The following is a 23,156-nucleotide window of genomic DNA, read 5'->3' as shown; positions in this document are numbered from 1 at the left end:
GCGATTGGCACAGGACAGAGTGGAGTTTAGGGCTGTTGTACGTAGGGTCGCTATGAGTCGCAGGCGACTCGACGGCACATAACAACAACAACAACTTCAACTTGAACTTGCATATGAACAAATGAGGGTCTGTTCTGGCCTGTTGTGATGACACCGAGCTGCTTTATTATCTTTTTTCCACAGATGAAGTCAGTTTGATTCCTGTGTATTACATCTGGTAAGGCCCAGGTGTAAAGTCACTGTTTATGCTAGTGGAAAAAAATGGTGTTTCCAACGAGTAAGTTCTTTATAAGGACCTGGTTAGAATGTGTATAAATCAGATAGCTTCCTAATCGGTCTTCCTTATGGATGTATGGATACTTTCTTATCACTGTCAATCCTATTCTATTATCCTGTGCTATGAAAGCATTGTACTTTGGGATAAATCTTGTCATGTTCTTTTCTAATCCTCATTGTGCTGTCATTCTTCTTTATTGTGCCCTTTCCAGGGTAGTAGATCATGTGATTGGACAATTCAAAAGGTCCTCGTATAGATAACGCCTAAGACATTGATCTTCAAGCCTTTCACTTTCTTCTTAATGACTTTCCATTTTGCTTGCTTCATACTTTGTACATTCCATATCCCAGTCACTCGTGGATATGTAGAGTTTGTTCTTCTCCTTTTGAGTCTTCTCACATCGACTGATGAAGGTCCCAAGAGCTTTACTCCACTGATGTTACTAAGGTTGCATCTGCTCTGATTAGACAGCTCTCCTCCTTCGTTGTATTTTGAATGCCTTCATACCTGAAGGGTTCTTCTTCTAGCACTGCATCAGACAGTGGCCCCACTGCTAGTCGTCAGCTTTTCACTGGCCAGGATTTTTTTAGAAGGAGATCAGCTGGTCTTCCTTCCTCATCCTTTAGTCTGAACCACAAACCTGTACCCTGTCCCCACGATGGTGCTGCTGCTTGTGTTTGAAATTCCAGCGCCATAGCTTCTAACATCAGAGAAATGCACAAGCCATCATGGCACAGCCGATGGACGGGTGGAGGGTGGTGGAGAGCATCTGATAGTTTCATGGAAGAAGATGGACTTTATTCTTTAGGAAGTGGGATCCCTTTCGGAAACGGTGGGAGGTACAGCTGACAGTTTCAAACTTTATGATAGATTCAGATGATAAAGGTGAAGTCATTCCTCTTAATTTTTGTCATCAACCCCACAGCAACTAATAATGACATAATGAGGTAGACCTTATCATGGTGCTTGACAGACAGAATTTCTTAAAACCGGTTTGATCACAGTGTGAGAAGGGTTTTGTGACCATTTTACAGAAAGAATTTTATGAAATCGACCTGCTCACTGTATGAGCTGGGTTTTGTGACCATTTTACAGAAGAGGACACTGAGGCTGGAGAGTGCAGATGATTTGTCTAAGGTCTAAGGGGTTGCTGTGGGAGATAAACTCAGCAACAACTACCAACAAAGCAGCAGAGAGATTGAATGCAGCAGAGAATTTAATCATGCCCAGTTACTTCCAGGGCTTCTGTATTAGGCGTGGCCTGTGTGTTCCCCCTGCACACATGTGATGAGGGTTTAACAGATAGCTGTTGAAATGTATTTCAGAACTGAGGCTGGGAGATGCCTCTGTATGTGTGTGTAATCTTTCCCTAAAAAGCAGGGAGCATTTGGAATGCCTAAGGCCACTCTGCTGCCTGCAGGCAACATATGTTTTTCCCTCCTAAAAAGCTCCCTGGGGAGTTCTTCTGTGTCCATGCAACTCAGGCAAGAGGGGACCGAGTCATCTGTAATGAAAACAGAAACAGGAGCTGGGAAAGCCCACATGTGTGTCTTTATTGCCTGCATGATCTTGGGCAAGTCACGTCCGTCCACAGGAGTTTATAAAACGGTCCACTCACATCTGTTGAGTTTTTGGGTCTCCGCTGAATGGAACTTGTTATGTTTTGAGAAAGACTCTGGATCTGCCAGGTCAGGGATATCCAATAGAATTAATTATCTGCGATGGTGGGAACAGTCCACGTCTGCACAGCCCACTCTGGGAGCCACGAGCCACAGAAGCCTCCTGGTTAATGAGTCTGAGGCACTGCTTTTTAAAAATGTTTTTCAGTTTTGATAGGTTGAAATTTAAATACACAGATGTAGGTTATGGTTTGTAATTGGGGGCTACTAGACAGGAGAGTGCAGTTGCAGACCCTAAAATCTCTGCTTACTGAGCAGGGAGATTGGTTTTAATTTTTTGCGTTCTGGCTGTGTGAATTTGGGGCAATGACTTCTGCTTCTTCTTCCTCAATGTTTTAAAGGAGCTTTAAAACAGAGCAGGTACTTGTCTCACGGGATGTTCCAAAGGTAATTTGAGGAAATGCCTAAAAGATGTTTTAAGTCAATGCAGTGTTGTTATTAGCTGTTGTTGAGCTGGCCCCTGCCTCTTGCCAGCCCATACCTAATAAACTGATCTGCCTGCCAGTCCTCTGATATCCCCAGGGTTAATTGTGTAATCCACAGGGCTTTCCTTGGGTGGGTTTCAGAAGCCCATTGCCAGGTCTTCCTTCCGAGTCCATCTTGGTTTAGAAATTAGACAGAAACCTGTGACCAACTCATAGCTGACCTTCCAATGAGTTTTTTCAGGAAAAATCGCATGGGAGGAGATTGTGCATGTTTCTCCTAAGGACTCTGGTGGCTTTGAAATACCTGGAAGGGCCAGCCTGTGAGTTAGCAGTGCGAGTCCCGTGGGACTGTGCCACCAGAGGTCCTTGGTTGGCATCCTGGCTGCACACACCTCCCCGTTGGCAGATGGATGGTCTGTCTGTACCTGAGTCACACTGACTGGGCATCCAGCCCCGGCCCCTCACAGAGAAGGTGAGAATTCCCTAGTGCCCCACTCTAAGATGATGTAGTCTGTTCTCAATAAAGGTTAAAAGCAGAGCCCTGTTGTTAAGTCAGTTCTGATACAGCGACTGTCTGTCAGCTTTCTGAGGCTCTGCATCTTTACAGGAGGAGCCTGCCATCTTTCTCGCTCAGAGCAGCTGCTGGATTAGAACTGCTCGGTTTTCAGTCATTAGCCCAGTTCCTCACACACACTGCCACTAAGACTTCCTCAGTAAAAGTTGCTATAAATTGTAGAGTCCCCTACTGGCTGCTGTTGGCCATTTCTTTATGAAGCCAACACTTACTGACCTAAGGATTGTTTTTCATTTCTTTTAGAAAACCACACAAACTTGTGACCTATAGGTTTTTATGAACCCATTTTATAGACAAGAACATCAAGGCCATAAGAGTTCTAGTGATATGTGCCAGTTTATACAGCTGAATGATAAGAGAAGAGGAGGCCCAGTTTTTTGGGGTGCAGGTCAGGGCTTGTGTCATGTCATCGTGGCTTCCTGGGCTTCTGCAGCATTTCTGTCCTCTCTGCCATCAAGTCCCTTCACGTCCATGCTGGCGCTGGAAGCTGGCAGGGCCTCCTGTCTGCAGGGACAGCTCGAAGCTCTCCGAGCTCCAGGCCCTCAGCTGCCGTTCGTACGCCCATACACACTCATGTAATCTTAATGAACAATGTGCAGAGCCATTAAAATCTCAATTAAGGTTTGCTTTTTACTGCCGACGTGAGGAAGTGCAGTCCTGAGGTGTTCATGTGTAAACACAATAGCTGCCATCTGCTACGGAGAAGTGTTTCGCCTTCAAAAAGGGGATCTATGTTGCAGACACATCAATAACGGGGCGCTTATCAAGGCATCATTATGCAGTGAGCGGGGGGGGGGGAGACAGCAAAATTTATGGCCAGCCGGAGAGTACTTCCTGGTTTAATTCCACCATTTTCGGTGCTATGTGTAATAACTACGAAGAAACTAATGCTGTTTTATGTTCTTTATCACGGCAGCAGATTCTTTAAAAGAAAAAAAAAAGAGACGGGAAAAGGATGTATTTACCATCTTTCTCTTTTTCTGACTGATTGGGGCTTAATGGCTGGCTCGTTTCTGATCTCCAGGAAAATGACAGCCCCAGGATGCTAGTAATCATGACAACCTATTGATCAAAGAGAGCTCTGCTGATCAGCTGACCCTCGAGGGTCTTAAGCCGGAACTTTCTCCAGAGCCTTCAGCCTGCGCCCCACCCATGGACTGCCATGAGTATTGTGAATGGAAAGGTAGCTTGTCACTAACTGAAAGTTTGGATGTTCAAAGCTACCGGGAGATGCCTCAGAAGATGGGCGTGGTGATGTACTTTGGAAAGCTCATTTTAAACAAAAGCGAGCCTCATTGTCTCTGACCCTTAGTGACTCTGAATAAGGTAGAGCCTTCGGTTCCCAGGGCTGGAGATCTTTACAGAAGCAGACTGCCTCAGCTTTATAGCAGACAGCAGCTGGTGAGATTGGAACCTTCCATCTTGTCATTTGGCATCCGAATGCCTTAGCCATGGCACCCCTGGAGCTCCTTCTGAAAAGTCCTAGACTGTGTCAACCTTCTAGAGGACAGTTCTCTGCAACACATAGAGTGGCCCTGAGTGACGATTAGCTCGATGCCAGCTGGCTTGGTTTTACCCTTTTAAGTGCTCAAATTAGGGAGAGAGGTTTCAATCCATTGTAATTGTTATTGTTTAGGTGTCCTTAGGCCAAGTACAACTTACAACGACCCTGTCAACAGGTGATCTGAACCCTGCCCTATACTGTACCATTCTCATCTTCTCTGACACACTCCCACCCATTGCTGAATTCACAATGTCAGTCCATCTCCTTCGAGGTCTTCTTGTCCTTCACTGACCTTACGTCTTTCTAAGCTTGGTGTTCCTTTCCAAGGAATAGCCTTGCCTAACGACATGTCCAAAGCATGACTATGAAGCTTTGCCATCTGCTTCCAAGGAGCACACTGGCTGGACTTTTTCTAAGATCGATCTGTTCTTTCATCTTTTGGCAGTCCATAGGGTATTCAGTACTCTTCTCCAGCACCACAGTTCAAAGGGATCAATTCTTCCTCCGTTGTTCTTATTCATTGTCCAGCTCTCTGATGGATCGCAGGTGGTTGAGAAGACCACAGCCTGAGTCAGGTGTACCTTAGTCTTCTGACATCATTGCTCTTTCACGTTTTGGAGAAGTCCTTGACAGTGAACTTTTCCAATGAAATATGTTTCCTGCTTTCTTCTAGTTAAAAAATTGGTGGAGGTGCCATTCTCATGAAACCTTTCCCACATTATACCGCCACTATTATCTTGAGTTAATTTCTCTCTAAGGTTCTTTGGAAAACAGCATGAGGAGGAATGTCCCCTTGACCTCCTTTGCCTTCATGAAGGGGAGAACAGTCAACATCAACATCCCAAGACCGAATCCTAGTAAGATCACCCATGCCTTCACCTTTCAATTTTGTCACCACTTCTGACATCAGCCATCCCTCCCACGCCTCTTCTTAACTTCTCTGTTTTGTTTGAGAATTCATTGTAATGACCACACAGAACTCCCAGATCATACCCAAGAGTATGAAGTTTATGAGGGCTTACAATTCAGGATTAAGAGTACTCAGGCTATACTTAGTAGATCCAGACAGCTTCTTCTCAGCCTTTCCAGAAGCCAAGCCCATCTCTGACCCTGGGCCCATTGGCCTGGCCTTCATCCTTCTTGGACAAGAGTGACAGAGCAATTTTAACTTTGCCAACTAATAATTAACCCCAGCCTGAAAGCACTCATCAAACCCCATGTTAGTGCTCATATAATTTATTAGCATGGCCTCCATCCAAGTGTGTTATGCATCTTATTTGCATTATTAGTAAGTTATCTCCCTGGTGGGCCACAAACAGCTCACATTTACATAGTTCCACTCAGCCATTTGTTGGAAGTTGCAAAGACTGACTGGAAGAACCATATTAAGTAATTCACTGCACTGCGAGTCTCATCCAGCTTTTTGAGGGATATAGTCAGTTTGATCTTCTGTAATTCTTTATAAGACTAAGATGTTGTGTACCATCCAGTCAGATCATAGCTGACCCTCCCGCAGGTTTTCAGAGGCAGCAAATCACATGAGGAGGAGATTGTCCCTCTTCCTTCTGCAGAACAGCTGGTGGATTTGAACTCTGTGCCTTTGCATTGGCAGTTCAGCTCCTTACTACCAAGCCATCAGAGCTTCCAATATGCACTTTACAAATTATAATTAACAAGATTTTTTGTTGTTGTTGTTCAAAAACATTTTAGCGATGGATTTTACTTGAAGTTTAAATAGTAATAGTTTAGAGGGAACCATCCAGCCTCGACAACCACAGATAGCCTGGATCCCAGAGAAATTGAAATTCTGCTGTATGTTTACTCTTTTTGATCAGGATTCTTCCACCGATTCTCAGCAAAATATTGAATAATGCTGGCCAGGCACCATCTAGCTGTTCTGGCCTCGTGGCCAAGGAGGCAGCTGTTAACTGGGGAGGCATGTCATTTTCTCTTCTGATTTCCCACTCTCCTCCTATTGCATCAAGGTTGTAATTAATTAATGCCTTTTAATTGTACCTACAGAAATTGTGGAAAAGATTTGTCTATGACTGTGAGTACTTCCCCCCAAATAAAAACCAATTAAAAAATTATTTTCTTTAACTTGGATGCACAGTCAACACTCTTGTTACCAACAGTCAGGAAATCAAAAGATGTATTACACTGGGAAATGCTGCTGCTGGGTATTTCTCCAACAAACTGAAGAGCAATGATGTCAACTTAATGATTAAGGTGCACTTGATTTAAGCCGTGGTCTTTTCAGTTGTGTGCTGTGCATCTGAGAGCTGGACAATGAGTCAGGATGACAGGAAGAAGAATTGAAGACAAGAAGAATTCAAAATTAGTTTTAGTTTGGTCGCTTACATAGATTTCCTTTCATTAATTACAATTCTAGAATGCCGTTATTCACAATGTTCTAGTGAGACCTCACTGCGCTCCCCCTTTCCCTTCACCTTACGCATCCTTTCACTAACCTCTGCTCTCTTTCCCTCCTTCCTGTCCCTGTCTGTCAGCACTCAGAAATTGTTTTTATTTGTGGCTAAACCTTTCCTTTTTTTTCCCTCTCCGTTCTCTGCTTCCCTTCCATTCCCCTTCCATTTGATCAGCTCTGCACCTCCTGTTCCACACTGTTAACGCTAATGCAGACTTTTTGACATTGTTCACCTCTCCAGAGGGCCCCTCTCCTGTTCCTGTTACATGGATCCCTGAACAGCACACTTGTTAACCTTGTTCTGCCGAAACAGTCATGAGCTGGATCCCATCCGGCTGCCATCTTTCTGGGCTGCCCCTCTGCTTCCTTCAGAAGTGGGTTGGCTGAGTGGGTGGGCTTCCATCCTTGCATTTTTTTCCCCATTTTCTTTCAATAATCTCTTCTATGTCTCTGCTCTTTTCATCAAAACTGACATCTGCTGGTCTGGTTTAATGCCTATTAACGTGGACAAATGCACATAGGGGATCTGGGTGATGGCCATGGATGTTGTGACGCAAGCCAACTCTGGGTCACCAGAGAGCTTTTGGTGTGGGTCAGATATCTCCTTCCCTCTCAAGGATTCATTCTCAGAGTCTGTTCTCTTCATTCTCTTCTCACTGTCTCCCTTTTTATTTTACTCTTAATGATGCCCCAATTAAAAGTATCTCACAGCTTTGCTTAGTAACTATTGTTTCTCATCTAATCGTTGGGATAAAGGGACTTGGAGAAAATAATGGGTCTCTTTTATTTCTTAGGTGCAAAATGACAATGCTAGCTGTGGTAATAATTAAATTTCAAAATCCTAAAGGCTTAACAACCCAGTAATAGTTGATTTTTAAAATTTCTGTTCACAGAAAGTTAAAAAAAAATGAGCATTCCTAACAGATGGTTGACCTTATACCAGACTGATCAGAGCCTTTCAGGAAGCTGAACGACTTTTCTTGAGGCTTTGTCTTCCCTGTTGTTGTTGTTGTTATGGTAGAACTTGAGCTATTTCTACCCTCAGAGCTGACCTTCATTCAGATGTGTTTTCCGAGGCTATAACTGGTGGCCTATTAATAAGAAGCTATGCTGCATGCAATCCCAAAGGCACACAGTTCAAATCCACCATTTGCCTTGCACAGGAAGAGTGGACAGACTTCTTGTGTGTGATTAACTGTGAAAACCTTCTGGAGTGTCAGCTATAGATTGATTCCAACTCAGTGGCATACAAAAAAAGTAACAAATCACTTGGGAGGGAAAACAAGTCCTTTTTTTCTCTCTCATAGCAGCTGGTGGATTTGAACTGCCTTTCTTTGCATTGGCAACTCCCTACTCACTAGGTCCCCAGTAGTTGTTGTTATGTGCCATTGAATCGCCTGTGACTCCTGGTGATCCCGTGTATAATAGCTCCTGCCTTATCCTGAGGCAGTGTTACTAATTCCAACACACCTAATACCATTGCCCCAATTCTCGTGTCAATCTGTCTCTTCCAGCGTCTTCTCCTGCTCTGTCCCTTCACCCTTCTGAGTATATCCTTCTCCAGTCTAGGCCTTCCTGGCTATTTGCCAAAGTATGTGAGATGGAGCTTTTCAAAATCCTTGCCTCCAAGTAGATACTTTGTTTTACCTTCTCCAAGACAGACCTACTTGTTCTCCTGGCTGTCCATGATATGTACAATACTTTCCTCTAGCACCACAACTCAAAGGCATCAATTCTTCTTCTGTCATCCTTAGTCACTGTCTAGCTCTCGGATGCATAGCAAGTAATTGCGAAGAACATGGCCTGGATCAGGTAAATCTTACTCTCTAGACTTACATCATTGCTCATTAGTGCTTTGGTGAGGTCCCTGAAAGCAGATTTCCCCAATGCAATTCATCTTTTTGGTCACGAGGGGCCATTAAAATCCTGTGTATTCATTAAAGGAATGAGAAAAGGGCAAAGCCTATTGATTGTCACACCTCAATGTGCATATTGATCACCTTGGGATCATGCTAACATGAAAATTGGCTTGAGTGAGTCTTGAAGAGACAGAAGATTCTACATCTCCAACAAGCTCCCCAGTGTGCTGCTGAAGCTCTTGGCTATAAGACGACCCTTGCAAAAACAAGATGATGGGAAATGGCACAAGAGAGATTTTGATGTTGCACTTGGAATTTCGGTTCATTCAGTTCAACCACTTACTGCGAGTTTCCATTTCCCTCCCAGATAGACTGAACCAGAATTTACATTTTAACAAAATCTGCAGATGGTTCTTAAAACTCCCCAGGTGATTCTTAAAGGTGATTATTTCTAGGACTCTGGTTAAATTGTAAGTTCTCACTCAGTATATATCTGGGATGGAAATGAAAGTTCTCATCAGGGTGTTGAACTGGCGTGAACCAGTTTGAAGCTCTGCTTTGATGGACCAGGTTCAGAAGTGGCACTCCTTGTCTTCACACCCCATTGGCTAGGACTTGGTTACCTGGCTCTCCTTTATTATGAAGGAAGACTGAGGAAGGCAAGGAATGACAAGGAAATGGTTTTGGTCATCAGCCTAGCAATGTGCTTCATGGAGAGCTGATGGGGAGCTTGGCACTTTAATCTTGCTCTAGCCCAAAGGCGTCATTCTCTCTCAGCAAGATGATGAGTGTTTCTAGACTCTCAAAGGTGAATGGGTTTCATTTGACTGGATGAAGCCATAGGAGCTGGATAAGCTCTACCTCCTCAGCCACCCTGCCCTAGAACGTGAGTAAAGAATATGGAAACGAGCTGGTGGAAGGGAGGCTTCCTTTCCACATCCTCTGTGCTGTAGATGTGAGCAGTCTAGGAGATAGGAACCTCTGGCACAGGAACTGGAAGGACCGTGAGGACATGACAGGCTCCAGCGTGGAAGAAACCAGGCACACCTCCTTCCTGAGGCCAGCTCCCTTTCCCAGAATGCACCACACTTCTGTAAGCAGTACCAGCCACCTATCTTTGCGGGACTTGTGGGCAGTTAACTGTCCCAGATAACTGTCCTGAAACCATGTTGATGCATAGGGCAGTTGACAGTTAAGCCCATGAATCCAGACTCAGTCTTTTCTCATCTAGTGGTTTCTTTCAGAGTTTCAAACCCATTACCTGTGGTACCAATCTCTGTTGAAGCTATTCCCACAGGGTCCTCAGTCCTCATGTGTGCATAAGAACATCCCGGAGATTCTGTTCAAATGTAGTCTGAGAGAGTATCTGAGGTGGAAAGGAACATTCTCATCGAGGGGGTTAAATGGATAAGAACTGGTTTGCAGTTGTCATTTCATTTGCTGTCCCACTGGAAGATACTGAGAATTCCAGAATACTTGTCTCACAGGGAACTTGTTTTATTGCTAGACTATAGCCTAGAACAAACTCATTTCATGAAGTCACTGGGAGAGAAATCCTGCGTTCCACTGATCGTGACTCCTTGTGCTTGGAGAACGGAACAAACCAACCACTTGCCATAAAGTCAATGCTGATCCAGTGTGATTCTGCATGATCTGGGCAGACCAGCAGCCTTTAGAGTTTTCAAGACTTTTGGAAGTTGGCTGCCAGGTCTTTCTTCTGAGGTGCTTCCAGTTGGTATCGAACCACGAGCCTTTCACTCAGCAGTCTTGTGCTTAATTAACTGTGCTTCCCAAGGATGCTCCTAACCCAAGAATTGGGTTCATTTTCTCCCATCCAAGTACTAACCAGGCCTAATGGATCAGCCGAGATCGAGTGTGTTCAGGGTGATATGGCCATAGACAGAAATGGGTGACTTTTCTGATTGAGTGGATGGCAGGGGTCTGGCATCCATCTGTCCACGTCACTCTGTCCTGCCATCTTGCTCTTTGCTGGCTCCTTTTGGGGACTAGCCCAATTGGAGACCCTGATTTCCCATATACTGAGACAGCACTGGGTAGAGGGGGTAAAATGATACACGGACATCAATTGCTATGGGTGCTGGACCAGCAAAAAAAATGCATGAACCTTAATTTAGCATGAAGGGTGCCATTTGCTTTCTGTAATCCAGGTTCATGACCTATAATGCAGAAGTTCTAACCCTGCTTGTCTCCTATAGCTATTCTTCAGTTCACCAGAACATGAAAGGATAGGATGTGAATTGTTGGCACTCTTTAGAACCCCAAGACAGATTGCCAAGTGCTTTTTTAACTGGCAGCTGTTGGGTTTGTTCCTAGTGGAGTAAAAAAAAAAAAGGAGGTACTTAGAGTTAGTGAAGGGGCCCACCTTGGCAGATGACAACTTGTTATTAAGGTTTCATTGTGAATGGGAGATTTTGTGGTTAAAATATGAAGGTTTCAAATCAAGAATGGTGTTTCCAAGAGGGCATAGTTCTCCTGAGTTTATCAGCTGTGTTAGGAGGCAATTTGCTTCATAGATTCAAAGACTTTATAAGGCAGCGGGTGTCGCCCTCACAGTTGATCGTCGGTTAGACAGGAGCCCTTTGTCCAGCTCTGTGAGCGCCTTGCAGTGGCACCAACCCGTTTTGGCCCTGGGCAGTCAATCTCAATTTGCGCCAGTTCTGCTTGTTGTACTTGCCAGCAGCATTTGCATGTTGGACTGAAATGTGCCTCCTGGTGGTTCCTTTCATGACGGTGCCCTCTCGAGCCACTGTATCCACTAGCAATTGCCACAATAATGGTGCATAATAAAGAGAGGAACTCCATGATAAACAACAATAGGCGTTTATTTTCACATTGATGGCTGAGCACGCTGAATGTGGATTGGCTGCGAAGGGATGGGTCTGGCTGTGTGGCCTGTGCTTCCCAGCTGTGGGGTGGCATGGCTTGGCTGTTTGTTCTCCTCCGTGTGTGTTCATATTAGATCCTGGGCTGAAGAGGAGCAGCCGCTATCTGGGGTGTAGAATTACCATGGAAAGTAGCCAGAAAGCAAAAGGGTGAGCCCGGTTAGGGAATCCAATTGTAAGACTTTGCTTAAGTCATGCCTACTGACGACTCATTAACTAAAGCAAGTCATGATAAAAGATAAAGTCCAGGGATAGGAATGTGTCTTTTGCCTCAACTGGGACTGGAAAGCCAATGACAGAGCCTGGATGGCAGTGGAAAACTGGGAACAGTCTTTCAGTCTCTCACGGCAATTTTAAAGAAGGTCACTTCCCCCTACCCCATGAAAACAAGGTTTTCTTGTAGCTCCAATTTTATTTCATTTTTTTTTTTGTTTTTTGTAATTCAAATGCTCTATTTTTTACTACATTTAAGATGAATTAACCTATCGAGACATAAGGGAAAATGAATGCTAACATTCTGCATTAGGAGATCTGAAAAGTTGCTAATTGAACATTTAAAAGAACATGTGATTTTGCAATAAATAAATTTAAAGGAGGGTGCCTAGAGGGAAATGATTTACTAGAATGAATAGTTAGAGAGATGTAGAAAACGAAATATGTATAATAGATGTAACATTTCCAAACCTGTTGAAACAATCTAAGAATCAACACAATGCCTTTGTGAGAAATCAAATTGAATTTTCAATGACAGGTGAAAGGTTTCTGTGTTGAAAAATAAGAGAGAATATAGTTTATTCATTCCTTTTTTTTTAATTTTACATTGGTTTGCATACAAAGTCTGTATACATTGTGTTTCATGTTATCCAAGAAGGTCACTTTCTAAAGGGCATTCCCTTTATTTTTCTTTCTTTTTTTTTTGTAGTAAAAGTTAAACACAGTGTACATGAATGATACACAGTGTGTATGACTTTGGTATGCAAACCAATATAAAACAAAAGTGAAGTGGGGGAAATGATATTGCATTTTCATTCATTCTGTTTTATAATAATAATGTAAATTGATGAATGTAATTATTTACAGTATCCAAGCAAGTGCCTTCTGTTTCAATGCTTAGAGATCGTAGGCATGCTTTCTGCAAACTCCAAGTGTAGCATACATAAACTTTGAGGTTGGAAAGGATCTGGAACTCATTCCTCTCTTGAGAACAAGATAAATTGCTCAAAGTATCATTCCAATGATTACATTTGTCTGCCTGTCTGTCTGTGTGTCTGTGAGATACTGAACATCTCTGTGATGCTCCTCAAATGCTTGACAAGGATTGGTTATTCTACCTCTCGGGCTGAATATTGTGGAATTGATTTTTTTAAGCTTTTCTTCTGATCTTCTTATTACCTGAATATGTTCTCCTTTGCATATGCCTCACTTGATATGTGATTCTAAATAGAGCTTCCTGAGTGACGACAATGACTTGTACTTGACTGCTAACCAGGAAGTTGGTAGTTGTCTTAGGGGTACAGCGGAAGAAAAGCCTGGTGATCTTCTTCTGTAAGTTTAACACCCTCGCCCACTCTATCTCACTCCTCAAAATCCAAACAGCTGCTGTGGGGCTCATTCTAACTCAAAGCAGCTCAAGTGTTGCAGTCAATGGTTAGAACTGCAGTGTGACCTTTCAGAAGCGGATCCCAGGCCTCTCTGCTTATATAAGTTTGAACCATTAAACTTTTAGTTTCCAGTTCATGCTAGCCTACGACTCCCTCTGTAATATTACAGCCATTGAAAGCTCTCTGGAGAGCAGGTTTGCTCTGACACATGGGAGGTCACCTTTTGTTGACATCTCTTCCACAGCAATAGTTTTTGTTGTGTTTTGATTCTCCTCATACTCAGTATAGGAACCCAGGTGGAACGGGAGTGTAAAACTCAAAGCAACGCCCATATCGTTAGAGGTCTGCTTCCACAGAAGCGGCCCATGCTTGCATGGGATTACGGTTCATCTGGAAAGAGTCAAGTTCAATACCTCCCAGCATTGTTATTCCATGCTTCCTTTGAGAATTGACTCATAGCTGACCCTCCTGTGAGTTTTCAGAGGCAGTTTAATTGCATAGGAGGAGATTTCCCACCCTCCAGCAGAGCGGTTGGTGGATTTTAACTGTATGTCTTCGGGATGACAGCACAGCTCCTTACCACTAGGTCACCAGGGCTCCCTGGTCCTTCTTAGTCTTTGAAACCACTGTGTTGAATTTGAAGCCTTTATTCCCAACAACAGAAGAGGCTGTTTGGGCTCAGAGGAGAACTGTGGCTGCCTCAGCTTACCCACGCTCTCCTGAGTGAATTATTCTGTGACCTTAGCTCTGGCCTCACCGTGTTTGTGATTGCAACCTGTTTTCAGAAGGATTTTCTTTCTCTCTCTTTGCCTCTGCCCCTGTCACCTCTGCTACCCTCCAGGATCCTTCATGATGGTGAACAGCTCGGGGAGGGCCTCTGGCCAGAAGGCCCACCTGCTCCTACCAACCCTCAAGGAGAATGACACCCACTGCATTGATTTCCATTACTACTTCTCCAGCCGAGACAGGTCCAGCCCGGGGGCCTTGAATGTCTACGTGAAGGTGAACGGGGGACCCCAGGGGAACCCTGTCTGGAATGTGTCCGGGGTCGTCACTGAGGGCTGGGTGAAGGCAGAGCTCGCCATCAGCACCTTCTGGCCACATTTCTACCAGGTATGTAGGAAAAGGACTGTTTAACATACTTTAAATTTGACGAGTGTTTTTTTTTCTTAAAAAATCAATATGTGTCTTCTCTGGTAAAGAGTTGTTAGATCTAGAAAGGACTTAATTAATTCGACTGATATTCATTGAGCTCCTATCCAGGCTCCGGGAACCCTGATGGCACAGTGATTAAGCACTCAGCTGCTAACTGAAAGGTTGAAGGTTCAAGTACACAGACCATTCTTTAACAGGAAGCAAGATAGGATGGTCCTTATAGAGACTGAGTTGGGTCACTTGGCGTAATGCTCTCTAGACTCTTCCATGTTATATAGAATTTTATGAAAATATTGCTTCTAAGTGAGTAGTATTCCATTGTGTGAATGTACCACGATTTCTCAATCCATCTGTCGATTGATGGACATTTGAGTTATATGCATTTTCTTGCTTTTGTGAATAATACTGCTATGAACACAGATATAGAGATCTCCTTTTGTGTCTCAGTTCTGTTTTCCTTCCAGCTGGTTTTTTTTTTTAATAATCAGTGGGATTTTACTTGCATGTGATATTAATGAAAGTATTCAATTTCTGATTTTTACTGAATTACTATTTATAGTTGGTATAAATATAGATTTCTTACATTTGGTTGGGCATTTAGCTATTTCTTGGGTTCGATGAAGAAGCACATCTGTTTGTTGAAACATCTCAATTCCATCAATTCCTGGGACCTTACAACAATTATTTGCCAATGCTTTCAGTGAGGCTTGGGCTCTGTGTATCATTGGTTCTTGATTATATGCTACTTTCTGAGATGGTTTAGTGTCCACCAATTCTTTTTGGAACAGTGATTTTGTGTATTCTTTCAGTCTGTTTTTGATGCTCCCTGCCTCATTGAATATTTTACCATATAATCATATAATGTTACAACTTGAGGCTTTCTAAATGAAAGTACGTCTCTAAGTCTGCACATTTTGTTACACTTTGCTTCTTTTTGAGCGGTCCTTTGAAATCTTCTGTTCGGCTCTCTTATTTTGTCATATCTTTCTTTCTGTTTAGCTTCTCAACATTTGAGAATAATTATCAGAGTATATTCTGAAATCAATTTTGACCTTCCCCCCCCTTTTCTTTTTAATAACCTTTTTGTTTTCTTCACATATCATATCCTGGCTATCAATCCTGTAACTTGTGTAGTCTTCAAGTTGTTAGTATTCACTGAGCCAAACTATTCTTTTTTAAAATTAATTTTAATGAAAGTTTACAGAGGCTTAGGGTTTCCATTCATTCATTGTTGCACTTTTCTCCCTGCCCCCCCCCCCCCAAGAGCTGTACTATTCTTGATGTGGTTTTTAAATCCAGGTAGGACAAACACAGGTTTATATTTCGGCTCCCAAGGACTTGTTTTTTCTTTGGCTTCAGTTTATACTTGTGCATGAGCAGTTGGTAGTTTGTTCTATACTTGGCCCCTCAACTTGTTATGATTGTGCATATTGAACTTTTTTTACTGTTTCGTTCCACATATATAGCAAATTTTATTCCTGAGTGTTTCATCAGGCAAGATCCAGGTGTATAGTGGCTGTTTATTTATTTTTTTTTAGTAGAGGCATTTCTGATTAATGTCATTGATTGCTCAATATTTTATTATATCCTCTCCAGCCTCATTTCCATCACCAAGGATATTTTATTTTCCACTTACCAATATTTTTGTTTGTTTGTTTCCAACACGTGCAATCTTAGCCACCAATCTTTACTGATGCATTATTACTGATTGTTATTAAGGAATTGTTACTCTTTCTTTAGAAGATTAATTTATAAGCAAAAATGTTTATAAGTGAGAGCCCTTGAATTTTAATATGTGTGGCACATGTTTTACGTTCCAGGAGTGTAATTTGTAGGGATTTTTACTGCTGATCCACAAACCTCACCTCCCTGGTAGCGTCAATCCACCAGCAGCTCCTTGGGAGAAAGGTGAGAGTTCCCCTGATGTTCAGTTTACAGCCTCAGAAGCTTGACGAAGGGTCCACCGGGACTGAGCTCCAACTTAGCAGCAATGAATTTTTGAGTTTTACAGCTTCATGAGATACCTAATCATCCCAGACTTCAGTATTTCTGTGTGTCTTGTCTTCTCTATGCAGTTTGTTTTCACTTACGCCAGGACCATAGTCTTTTATCTCTTTGCTTGATGTGGATGGACATTTATCCCTTGGACCATTCATTTCCCAAGATGAGCCATGATGAAGAAGAGTGTGTGGTTAAGATGAAGTGTGTTTTGGGCAAGCTGCATAGTGTATCTCCCTTTAAGGATATTCACCATTAGTCTAGCACTGGTTTGGAAGAGTCTGAAAAGAACTTATTTAATTTACTGACTTTAGCTTCACTTGAAATGTGAACCTCTTTTTTGGCACATATCTCACAGAAGTGATTGCATTCTAGAGAGAGGCAGAGTCTTGGTTTACCTGGGCCACTGCTGGTTTATTTTTGGCTCAGTGACTTTTGTTGAATGCCTCTGTTTTACTTTCTAATATGCCCCAGTTTGGTGATACATGATGCAATCTCTTACCCATGGATAATGTTCATGTAGCTTTGATTGTTTCCCATTCTGTAGACCCTTTACATTTGCTGTACAGGGCCAAAAAGAAACTATATTAGGCTTTGTGGGTCATGCTTCTTTTGTTCACTAGTACTTAACTCTACAATGATCCCATGAAAGCAGCTATGTAAATCAATGAGCATAGCTGAGTTCCAATAAAACTTTATGTAGGGAACAGGTGCTGAGCTGTATTTGGCTTCTAGGCCATGAATTATTGAGTCCTTTTCTAAGCAACGATGCTGATACCTAGAGATAAGCAGTGAAACACAAGAGAACACAGGCATGGAGAAAACCTAGGCCAGAAGTTTCATAGTCTCATAGACTTTTCACAGTTTCATAGACTTTCAGTGCTGTAATAATTCCATTTATAAGTCTCAGACTTTAGGGCTCCAGTGAGAAATGTCCTATCTAAATACACAAATTGCTATAGGATAGGACTGTTGTTATGTACCATCAAGTTAGAACCGACCCATAGCTGACCCTCTGGTGGGTTTTTGGAGGCCGTTAATAGCATGAGAGGAGATTGCCCAGCCTTCTGCAAAGTCGCTGGTGGATGCAAACCATGTGCCTTCGGGATTGCAGCACACCTTCTTGCCACTAGGCCACCAGAGCTCCCTAGGATAGGACTACCAGTGGAAATACAATAAGCAAGAGGATTCAGAAAGGGTATAGCTTTTCCATTAACCATACTCTTTGATGAGTTTATATGGAAAATTAGGGCACTTCTTTTTTTATGAATATTTTTGTCATTCATATACATTGTGTTTCAGGCATGTCCATTGTTTGTTTTACACAATCTTTCCTTTACATTATATTTTGTTCACGTATATTGTGGGTCATCCCCCCACCCATTATAGTCATCTTACTTAACACCCCTATGCCCCAGCCTTTTGGTATGTACGCTGCCCCTTAGTTATCTGCAGACCATCTCTAGGTTAGTTAACCACTCGTGCTGGCTTCTACTGCAGTCTCTTGCTGTTATGTACCATCAAGTTAGCGCAAACCTATAGCTGACCTCCAGCAGGTTTTCAGAGACAGTTAACCACATGGGAGGAGATTGCTCATCCTTCTCCTGCATTTTTCTTGGTGCACTTGAACCAGGTACCTTTGGGATCACAGTGCCGTCTCTTACTACTAGGCCACCAGAGTTTGCTAAGTCTAAGTCCCATAATCCTACTAATCTTTTGGCTCTAGCCTCCACGCTCTGCCTGGAGAGAAGGTGGCTTGCCCATTCTCAGAGTCTTCCATTGACTAGTTGTGAGACGTTGGGTGTCCCCTCCCCTCCCTCTGAAACAAGGTCATCTCATTTCACAGCTCAGGTGACAGACACCACGAAGAGTTCTTCTGTGGATGAGATAGGATACCATGTAGCATTCTGTCATGTTTACAGGAGATACCCAGCAGATGCTGAAAGGAAGAAAAGATAAAAGGAAAAAGGGAGGGAGGAACAAAAATGGAGTAAGGAGTAGGAACGTAGTTGTTATTGTTGTTAAGTGCCGTCAAGTCCCAGGCGACTCATAGCGACCCTATGAAGGAGAGTCCTCGACGCTTGGGTGCCTTTCATCCTCTCTCCAGGTTCATAGGGTTTCCAGAGGCAAGCTATTATGGAAGTGGATGCTACTCCTCCTTCCAAAGGAAGGCAGAAAGGAAATTTTATAAGGAAGGACCGACTTTTGTTTACCTTGACTTGGTAACCGCTGTGCCAGGCAGCCTCTCCTTGATGATTTTCCTGCTATCCAGCATGTCAGCTACTCCAGCACCATCCCGTTTCTTCTTTAAGCTTCACGGTGAAAAACACATCATTAGGGAACACTGGTGGCCTAGTGGCAAGACACTGTACTGCAATCCCGGAGACAAGTGGTTTGAATCCACCAGATGTTCTGCTGGAGAAGGAGGGGCAATCTCCTCCTGTACAAGTCAGATCCGATTTGACGGTACACACACACACACACAAAATAATAAAATTAAATTAAAAAAGAAAAACACATCGCTTTCTATGAAGATGGCACCGAAAGCAAAGAAGGAAGCCCCTGCCTCTCCCAAAACTGAAGCCAAAGCAAAGGCATTGAAGGCCAAGAAGGCGTCCTGAAGGGCGTCCACAGCCAAAAAAAAAGAAGATCTGCACGTCACCCACGTTCCGGCGGCCTAAGACGCTGAGACTCAGACAGCAGCCCAAATACCCCCGGAAGAGCGCCCCCAGGAGAAACAAGCTTGACCACTATGCCATCATCAAATTTCCCCTGACCACTGAGTCAGCCTTGAAGAAGATAGAAGATAACAACACACTTGTGTTCATTGTGGATGTCAAGGCCAATAAGCACCAAATTAAACAAACTGTAAAGAAGCTCTATGACATTGATGTGGCCAAGGTCAACACTTTGATTAGGCCTGATGGAGAGAAGAAGGCCTATGTTCGACTTGCTCCTGATTATGATGCTTTGGATGTTGCCACCAAAATTGGGATCATCTAAACTGAGTCCAGCGGACTAATTCTAAATGTAATAAATTTTTCTCACCATAAAAAAAAAAGAAAAAACACATCATTGTGCCAAGAGCAATAGTTTAGGGTGTATGCATCACACACCCGTGCACACACCCTAGACTGTGCACACTTGTGTTCCACACAGTCACAGATGAAGAGAGCTTTTCAGACACCAGACAAAGGGCTTGTGTCCTGCTTTTCCTTCTGTGGATTAGACAGAATTTTGGTTTACAGCGATGGGAGACTTGAGATCCTCAAAGTTTATGTATTCATTTATTAAAGGCATATCTCACAGCCCTAATCTTGACTTTTAGCTCCATAGTAAATATGACGGTTTTGTCTTATTAATGGCATTTGGCATCAGGTCGTTAGCAGAGCCTGCTTGAAAATGTCCCTGTGCCATCCATTCCCCTACACCTGCCTCTTCTCTGGAAGTCAAGAGTTTATTAAATTCCTGCAAAGGTATGCTAGAGATGTCAGCCCTGTCCAGCTGATACTAATTCTGTGTCAGCCTTAATGAGTCTGAGCTTTTCTGTCTACTGCTTTTTTAAAAGAGGAGACTTTTTATTAATTTAACAGCCACCTGCTCTCTCTATTCTCCATCACCTGCATGGGTTAAATTACCTTTTAGTCACTGTCTCTAATTACTGTGTAGACCCCTGAAATTGAACATGCACTTGCTTTTGATTGAAAACATGGTAGATAGTTGGTTTCTGTCAAATTCAGAATGTTTTTACTGGGCATTTGAAATTCTCCAAACTTGAAATGCATGGTTTTTGTTACCTCCGACACTGTAGCTTTCCGTTACTCCTCTTGAGGATTTTCGACTACAGCCATCCCTAACCAACTCCTTGCAGTTTTCTTCAAATGATTCCTCATAACTCTGAACCTTTGTCTAAGATGCTTCGTCTGTGTGAAAACCTCCTCCAGTCCCCCTCAGATGGCCCAGTTCTCTCCTTCACACGGCCAATTTCTCCATGCCCTTGGCAGAAGTTCCTTGAAATCCGAGGTCACATTGTACTTTGATTCTTTATACATAATGCTTCATAGAGGATCACGCCTGTACTGGTGGTCTTTCTGGACCTGGCCACCCTTCACTTCTCGTACAAGAAACAGCAGCAGGAATGGAAAGGAAAAGAGAGAAAGGGGCTCAGGTACCTGTTGAGACTTGAGACCTTGTTACAATAAGCCAGTGGTTCTGCTACCAGTTTTCTCACTTGTAAAGTGGAGAAAATGGTTCTGACCTCACAGTAGCATTGTGTGGGTCTCGAAGGGTAGGTTTACAACGTCCACCACCATGAAGAAATGCCCCCCAAAAATGGTAGCATTTGATCAGCCTCATTTTCATGACTTTTAACCAGAATGTCCCATATAAGAGGGGGCATTTCTGTCTGTCTTAATTGGTTAGAATAGGGGGGCATACTTGATATTCCTGTGTCTCATCAGGGGAACCTCTTCCTTCTAGCTACTCCCAGTCATCACATTTCTAGACTGTCCTTTCTCAGTGTCATGAGGTTCAATGCATAAGGACCTCAGTGCTTTTCCCAGGAATTCCTTTGGCATCTAGTACATTGAATGTCCCATAGTTTTATTCATGATGTAGGAGGGTGCATCACAAGGAGAGTCCACAACCTCTTTTCACTCAACTCCATGTCCTCTTTCACTCCCCCCCACCCAGTTCTCTCCTTTTTCCCCCCTTAAACAGGTTTTAGGAGGATGTTTGCAGGGCTTAGGGTTATGTTCAAAGTTAACTGTCCTTTAAAGGATCAAAACCAAACTCTTATCCTATGCTATTAGATGTTACTCAGTGGGTTATAATTCATAGCATCCTAATGTGTAACATAGCTACAAATGTAAAAAAAATATGGTGCTCTTCCTAAGAGAAGTCTGATGAACTGACATTTTTCTGTCTTGTGTCTTTCAAGAAAATTTTTTTGCAATTCCTTGAAATTTTTCTGTATAAATTCTCTGCTTGAGGGCCAGAATAAGTGGGATCAAACGTCAGTGGTCCCAAACCATGACCTGATAAACCTACACATTCTCCACCAATGTGTTCATAGCTGGCTTTTAAAAGAGGTTGATCTTTAACCTTGGAACATTTTTTTCCTGAGTCTGTCCATCGTCCTCATGCTCAGAGAGAGGTTTGGACTTCTCCATACCAGCCACACCCCACCCTCCCATCTCCCTCAGCATGTCTCCACTGAAACTCCAAAGGTTGAAACATGTGCAGTTCACAGTAGATCCATCATAGATGTTGAGTCTAGGATTTAATCGTAGGAACTCTGCGTGTATACATTGAAATGAAGACTGACGAGTATGTGGGTGTTCTTCCTCCGTCCTCCATTCCATCCCACCTTCTCTGCCTCTAGTGAACACACAGCACAAGAGTGTGAGTTCAGAGGCATCCTCAATACTTTCTCCCTACTCCCACAGCTTTTTCTCTCATGTCCTGACATCACTCTTGGAGGGTTTTGGTTTAACTTTACTTATTAAGGTACTTGGCTTAAAGAATAACCTAACCATTCTACTTGCCCCAGAACATCTGGATAGTCCTCTCCGTCTCAGAGTGTCTTGACAACCCTCCGGCAATCATCAGGAACTACAGCTGGAAGATACCAGACCATGTGTCCTGAATAGAAACTTCTCAAGAGATACTTAATGCAATAGAAGCATAGTGTGGTGCTGATACTGGCAGCTTTGGCTTTATTTCCATTCTGTTGACTTTATGCACATTGCAGAGATCTGTTTCATAGTCTATTCCATAACTTCTTCCTCTGCTTGTGCAGTGGCACACTCAAAATGGGACCTCTTCACTCGTTGAGGTTCTGTAACGTTCTTCTCTGAACTTGCTGCAAGTGACGGGGAAGATGTCCCTCAGTTCTCTTCTAGAAGGTACTTTAATGTCATTTGACTCTGTTGATTTCCCTGTGGTAGGAACATATTGTTGTTATGTGCTATCGAGTCACCTGAGGCTCATAGCGACCCTGTGTACTACTGCTCTGAAGCCTGCCTTGTCCTGAGCCAGTCTCACTGATTCTGATACACCTACTCCCATTGCACCGGTTACTTTATCAATTATCAATCCATCTTATTCGGAGTCTTCCTCTCCTGGGCTGTCCCGCCACCCTTCCAGGTATTATGTCCTTCTTCAAGGACCTGTCCCTCCTGGCCACATGCCCAAAATATGTGAGACAGGGCTTCAAAATCCTAGTCTCCAAAAAGAAACTGGGTTTCACCCTCTCCAAGGTAGACCTGTTTGTTTTCTTGGTAGTCCATGGTATATTTAAGTCTCTTCTCCAGCACCACAACTCAAAGGCATCAGTTTTACTTCTTGTATCCTTATTCATTGTCCAGCTCTCTGATGCATAGCCAGTAATTGAGAAGACTATGGCCTGGATCAGATGAACCTTTGTTTCTAGGCTGAAATCGTTGCCTCTCAATACTCTGGAGAGCATATTTTGTCAGTGCAATTCATTTTTTGATTTCCTGACTGCTGGTGCCAAGAGTGTTGATTGTGGAGCCAAGCAAATGGAAATTGTTAACAACCTAAATCTCTTCTCCATCTATGATGGTGCTGCCAGTTGGCCCAGTGGTGGGAATCTTTACCTTCTTGATGTTGATGTTCAATCCATATTGACAGTCCTTGACTTTGCGCAACAAGTACATCGTATCTTCCTCAGTTTTAGCAAGCAAAGTTGTGTCATCTGCATAACATAGGTTGTTGATGAGTCTTCCTCTA

At 43.1% G+C, this 23,156-nt stretch overlaps 1 protein-coding gene across 1 annotated transcript in view; it reads left to right on the top strand.

Moving 5' to 3' along the window:
• The window catches only part of PTPRT (protein tyrosine phosphatase, receptor type, T), a 975,109-nt gene that overhangs the window by 99,423 nt on the left and 852,530 nt on the right, over positions 1-23,156 (top strand). Inside the window, exon 3 of the mRNA XM_006881719.1 lies at positions 14,092-14,363. Coding sequence (XP_006881781.1) covers positions 14,092-14,363 — 272 coding nt within the window. The remainder of the gene's footprint in view (positions 1-14,091; positions 14,364-23,156) is intronic.

This window comes from Elephantulus edwardii, unplaced genomic scaffold, assembly GCF_000299155.1.
Source record: "Elephantulus edwardii isolate Elephantulus edwardi_28Jun2011 unplaced genomic scaffold, EleEdw1.0 scaffold00015, whole genome shotgun sequence".
Lineage (NCBI taxonomy): Eukaryota > Metazoa > Chordata > Mammalia > Macroscelidea > Macroscelididae > Elephantulus > Elephantulus edwardii.
This window is presented reverse-complemented; position numbering and strand designations above follow the sequence as displayed.